General features: G+C 34.8%; 1 protein-coding gene across 1 annotated transcript in view; it reads left to right on the top strand.

The window, feature by feature from the left end:
- The window catches only part of LOC115890564, a 5,702-nt gene extending 1,607 nt beyond the window's left edge, over window positions 1–4,095 (top strand). The window contains exons 2-3 of the mRNA XM_030910834.1: window positions 2,628–3,257; window positions 3,347–4,095. Coding sequence (XP_030766694.1) covers window positions 2,628–3,257; window positions 3,347–4,095 — 1,379 coding nt within the window. The remainder of the gene's footprint in view (window positions 1–2,627; window positions 3,258–3,346) is intronic.
- The last annotated feature ends 2,135 nt before the right edge of the window (window positions 4,096–6,230 follow it).

Genomic DNA, 6,230 nt, shown 5'->3' on the forward strand with positions numbered 1-6,230 from the left:
ATAAGAATTTGTATCAATAATCTTCAGGTAATTGATTATCCACACAAAATAAAGTTTACCTTGTAAAACCCCAGACCGCATTTATGGATACATTTTCGGCAACATTCTCTTGATATATTTAAACCAGTTACAGTATTCCATTTAACTGTTACTTCGCGAAGAGTACTTCTTCTCGCAGACTTGCAAAATTTTACTACATTTTGTCTAACGTCTACATTGGCAAATTCGCCGTATTTTTTTATTATTTTAAAGACCGTGGTTTTTGGAATACTTAAATCATCAGAAATTTTTCGAATTGTTTTTCCCCTACTGTATTGACGAATGATAATTTCGCGTAGTTTTTGATTTGTAGCTTTTCCACGGACCATTACCTTGAATTAAATTAACAAAATTGAAAATTAAAATTACTTACAGTAAATCCCACTACTCAAAGTATCGAGTCACTTACAAGCTGTCAATACAGAAGTAAACAGTTTGCGACATTTGGGACATTTATAGCAAAGCCGCCTATGATGATATTAATTATTTAAAAATACTTGTCCCAACATTTAGTTGTCAGCAAATTTGTCCTTTTATAAACAAAATCCGCTACTGTAAATATGGATTGATTTACAAATTCATAAAAATATTGTCAAGTTGTTTAGGATATATAGCTATGTTTATATTTAAAAAATTAAACATATATTTTTCAGTCATTTTGAAAAACAAGGGCAATAATTCCAAAATATGACCTTGTCCCAACATATATTTGTTAGGGCTCGTAAATATATCAGTACACTGCTAAAAACACTTTTAAAAACATTTTTAAAACAACAAAGTTTATTCGTTGTAGTAAGCCAGGAGAAATTACAATATTTGTTAACAATTTAAAAATAAAACACATATCTAAAACCTAACTTCTGACTTCATCTTACAAACTCAACCCAAAGTGCTCACTTAATTCAGCCACTTTCATGTGTACATGTTCAATGTCAATAAATCTCTCTTGGTCTTGGTTAATTTTTAAGAGTGAAATGAACTTATCACCAACAATGTGCAATTTTTTCAATTAACATTTCTTTTTAAAGTTATTTTTCTCTATAACATAGCGGCTTTGGTGATTATTGTGAACTATATACTACTATAAACTGCCCATCATGTTTGACGTTTGAGAAATGCTCCTGCCAAGCATTAGAGGTCGGAAAGCGGTACCAGCTTCATTAAATGAATTTCGTTTGGTTCTTAACGAAGGTATATGGTATATGCAGCCTCAACGACAGTTTGAACGAACATATACAGGCAGTTATAGCAGCCAAGAAAGGCAATAAAAAATACTATGGTATTTTTTATAATTTTTTTTTTCTGTTTGTATACTTGAGTATTACAGATGTTTTCTTTAATATCATTAGATTTGTTATAGTTAATAAAGTTTATTAAAACCAGGACTGTATCAATGCAGCGTAATATGACGTTACGACAATAGTCAAACCATCTCGTCATATTAAAAAATTACATGAAAAAGTAATGATAATTGAAAAAATTGCAAATTGATCAGTTCATTTCGCACTTAAAAATTAACCAAAGCATGTATTGACATGAATCAAAAATCAAAATTCTCAGGAGTCATGGTTCTGACAAGAAAATTATAAATTACAAAATTTACACACGAAATTATTGCACAGGGTGTTTTAAAGTTAGGGTAAAAGAGCACAACCCCCCGATTAACCCTGTATAATGTGCCAAATACTAAAAAACTTAGTTTATGAATTAAAATTATTGATATAATTATATACAGTTAACTAAAAAAATCATAAAAATACCACTAAAACTATCAAAAATATAAAACTTTAAATTTGACGAAAAATTTCTCCGTTGCGTTTTTTTGCATCTGAGTGTATAAAAAAATATTTTTGTTTTTATTTTTATAAAATTGGCTTAAAACAATACTGTAAAGCTTGTATATCAGCATTGACAGCAATCATTTCCTGTATTTACTTGTTCTTTCCCCCCATCATTAAAGCAAAGGTAATAATCATTATTTCTCGTTTCGAAAATCTATTTTGCTCATCTTCAATCGTGTTATTTGTACCGTTTGTGCCCCACTAGCATTCGGCAGCGCACTGGATATCCAAAACATAGCCTGGAAAACTGGAGCTGTTTGTCGAGTCTTAAGCAAATGAAGACAAATGGCGGACATTATTACCTTAGCCCGGCCGGGGCATCTGTCACAGCACCCTATCTCCCCACATTTCGACCAGTTGCGAAACTCTTTTATCTCTCTTTTATCGCATTGTCTTACTTTTTCTCGCGCAGAGTGGCTTTTACTTTATCCCGAAAGAGGAATTAATGGAACAGCTAGTGGCGTCGTGTAAACTTAAAAGAAACATAAAAATAATACGTTAATGTTTGTTATGTGACAACATATTGGCCTCTTATTTAGAAAGTGTCCTTGTTGTTATCAATCAAAATATGTTATAATTTGATTAATTTTGAAATTACGATTTTTATAGATATTTGAATCGTCGAATGAAAGAAATTTAAAGCTTTGCTGAGATACAATGAAAATCAAAACATCTACTATTTTACCATATTTCAAAAGTATAATTGAAGGAATTATTATTTAACACATTATGAAAACCTATTAATAGAACAACGACCACAGTTTTTACAAAACAATGAAGCCGTCACTATTACAGAAGCTAGAACAGATATATCGATCGAGGAAGTTAAACAAGCCTTGGTGTCTATGAAAAACGGTAGAGCTCCAGGACCGGGTGGTATTATGGCTGAAATGCAAAAATATGGCGGAGAATGTCTTATAACAGAAATAACAAAGTTAATGCAGATGTGTGTAGATAGGAATAAAATACCTAATGAATGGAAGTTAGCCTATATCACTTCTATATATAAAAAAGGGAACAGAAAAGACCCGAATAACTACAGAGGTTTAAGTGTGAATTGCACCTTCAGCAGACTTTTTACAAGAATAATTAGAAATAAGTTAGAAATATCTACTTACAACAAAATCAGTGAAGAGCAGAGTGGCTTTACTGCAGGGCGTTCATGTATAGATAATCTATTTACTATCCAACAACTGATAGAAAAACGGAATTCACGTGAAGAAGATACACATCTAGCTTTTGTAGACCTTCAAAAAGCTTACGACTCCATCCCCAGAGTTAAACTATGGTACATACTGGAACAACTTGATGTGGATGAATGTCTCATAAATTTAATTAAGGTGCTGTACAACAACAACACAGCTCATGTTAAGAGCGGTAACCGACTGTCTGAGGCATTTTTACGACCAAGGGCCTTCGACAGGGATGTCCTCTGTCGCCTCTTTTATTTAATCTGTATTTGGAAGTGGTTCTTAGGGACTGGAAGAAGAGGTGTGGGGGAATGGGCGTCCCTGTAGGAGATGACTGTTTGGTTACATTAAATTTTGCCGATGATCAGGTGGTCATAGCTCAAGATGCTTACGCCCTTGAATTCATGATGAGCAGATTAAATTCGGCATACACGGAATGGGGCTTTACTGTGAACATTGATAAAACGGAATATCTAGTGACCAATTCAGATGATAAATTTGACATTTTTATTACTGACAATGCAAAGCTCAGACAGGTTGAATGGTTTAAATATTTGGGGGCACGTATAACCAGAAAGGGACTGGACAAAACAGAAGTATCTGCTAGAATAGAACAAGAGCGGATGATTATAGGAGCACTGAATGGCATCTGGTGGGACAAAAACATAAGACCAAACACAAAAGTACATATTGGAAGAGCCCTAGTGGAGTCGGTAGTAACTTATGGGTGTGAAGTTTGGACCTTAAAAGCTGAACAAAAGCGAGCTTTGAATGCACTCGAAGTGGACTATTTGAGACGCAGTGCGGGAGTATCTAAACCGGACAGAGTTAGGAACGTGGAAATCAGATCCAAAATGGATGCCACACAGACAATAGTGGATAGAGTCGAACAGAGGGGCCTTAAGTGGTTTGGACACTTGCTACGCATGGAACACCAAAGATGGCCCTACCGTATCTACAGCTGGTCACCTCCTGGAAAAAGGAAAAGAGGACGGCCTAGAAGATCTTGGAATGATGCACCCTGATGGCCATCAGAAGGGCAATGGAGGACCGTAACTTGGAAGAGGAAGATGTTCTTGATCGTAACAGGTGGCGGTTAGGCGTGGGGATGCGACGTTAGTTGCGACAACCCTGGAGTATATATATAATTGAAGGACTTGTTGTAATATCACGATTTGCTACAAATCCATAATTCCGAATTATTAGACTTTGCAGTTTTGAAAAAATGTGTAAATTTAACTATTAATAAAATATAAATTTGAAGACGTTTTAGAGTTAGTTTACTTTAACTCGCTTTAAGTATTTATGTAACAAATTTGTTGAATAAAAGGCAATAAAAAACACAGTTACTAGTTAATAAAACTGATTTCTGGTTGAATGGCTTATGTTATTACAATAAGCCCTTTAACTATAAACCACAATAACATTGCTTTAGCATTTTCGACATATTTGATTCCATCTTCACTAGTACCTTATTACTGTACCACGTTAGCTTGAGTACCAAGACACGAGAGTCAGAAATGTAGGGTAGGTTAGATGAAGTGACCAAACAAGGCTGATTAATGCCATTCATAGGCATTCAGAATCTGTCTGCAGCGTTGCAACAGCACTAGAAAGACCACAAAACAATGGGTGACCAACAAATCTCTAGAGTGATGAAGAATTAAGTTAGCATGGAGTACTTATGGAGGAAACTCAATCATATTTAAATCTAGAATCCCAATCTATCTAAAGAAGAAAACATTCGACCAATGTGTACTACCAGTCATGACCTAAGCATGCGAAACCTGGACACTTAAAACGGACATCATAAGGAAACTGCAAGTCGCACAACGTTTACTGGAAAGAAATATGCTGGGAATAACCAAGATGTACCCTAAAGAATAGAGTAGATACGACAAAATACCCAGGTAATAGGATCAAATCCTTCAATTGGCAATAGGCAGGACACCTGGCAAGAAGAACGGATAAGAGATGAACCACAAAAATTACAGCATGGTACTCACGAGTACTTAAGAGACCTAGAAGAAGACCGAACATAAGATGGGACCATGATATTAGGAAATTAGCAAGGATAACTTGGGCTCTCATAGACAATAGACAACAATGGGCCCAACTACAAAGATAGTATCTAAGGGAGGGTACACCATAATTAGAAATGGTTGAATAAGCTGAAAATTATGATATTTCCACGAAAGATAGATCTCGATGTCTTCAAATGCAAATGGAAATTTAAGCATTTTAACTAGGATGGTTTTGTCATTATGCATGAATATAAAAATAGTTCCTTGATCTTCTTATTCAAAGCATCTCAATAATCAATACGAGAAACTTCTGTTTCAGTTAGTTACAAGTTCAACCGCACATAAAGCATTCCTTTAACCTGAACTGCCGGAAAATAAAGGATCTTAATTTTTTAATCGCAAGTCAGGAACGACCGCGCGCGAGTTGCTCCTCAATTCCATTAAACTTTCTTCTTTGACGCAGTCGAATTCAATTTAGACCCAACATAAACTTTCGATCTGTGAAGCGAAATTTGGGGCGGGCAATGAGGGGTAGGGGTTGATGCGGGAATTTAATCGAATTCTATCGACAGCTTGCGCGTTTGAAATCGTTGTTAATTCCATTCTGCGGCTGAAGGGTCACACTCGCCGCGAATGTCTTGGAACGTAAAATCACGGGCTACGAAACCCTGGCAGTAGCAGGCCTAAAACTGATTAGTGGACCTTAGTTTTGACTAAAGAGCTTAAAATATTTAGGGCATGATCTTCAAAATTCTAATAAGAATTTTAGCTTTAATGCATCTATGAATTTAATAGAATCTTTTGGCGAAGAACGGTTGGGTTTTCTATTGCGTGAGGAAGTAGGTGTTCTCTGAAAAAACGGTCCTCATTTTCACACATTTTAAGATGTCATATTAAATTGAAACTTCGCATAAATAAAAAAAAAATAAAAAAAAAAGAAATTTTGCACCTTTATTAAAGATAGATGACAATATAATGACAAAATTGACATTATGTTAATTTGTGTCACTCTATTGTCAATTACGGCAAGAACTCTGTATGTCAAGATGTGTACACTTGTAAGGTATAGTACACTAGTAAGTATCTACATCGCCTAACAATAAAAGCAGATTAGTTAAAACTACTATTTTTAATGT

This window comes from Sitophilus oryzae, unplaced genomic scaffold (assembly GCF_002938485.1).
Source record: "Sitophilus oryzae breed Bouriz unplaced genomic scaffold, Soryzae_2.0 scaffold_882_pilon_pilon, whole genome shotgun sequence".
Taxonomy (NCBI): domain Eukaryota; kingdom Metazoa; phylum Arthropoda; class Insecta; order Coleoptera; family Curculionidae; genus Sitophilus; species Sitophilus oryzae.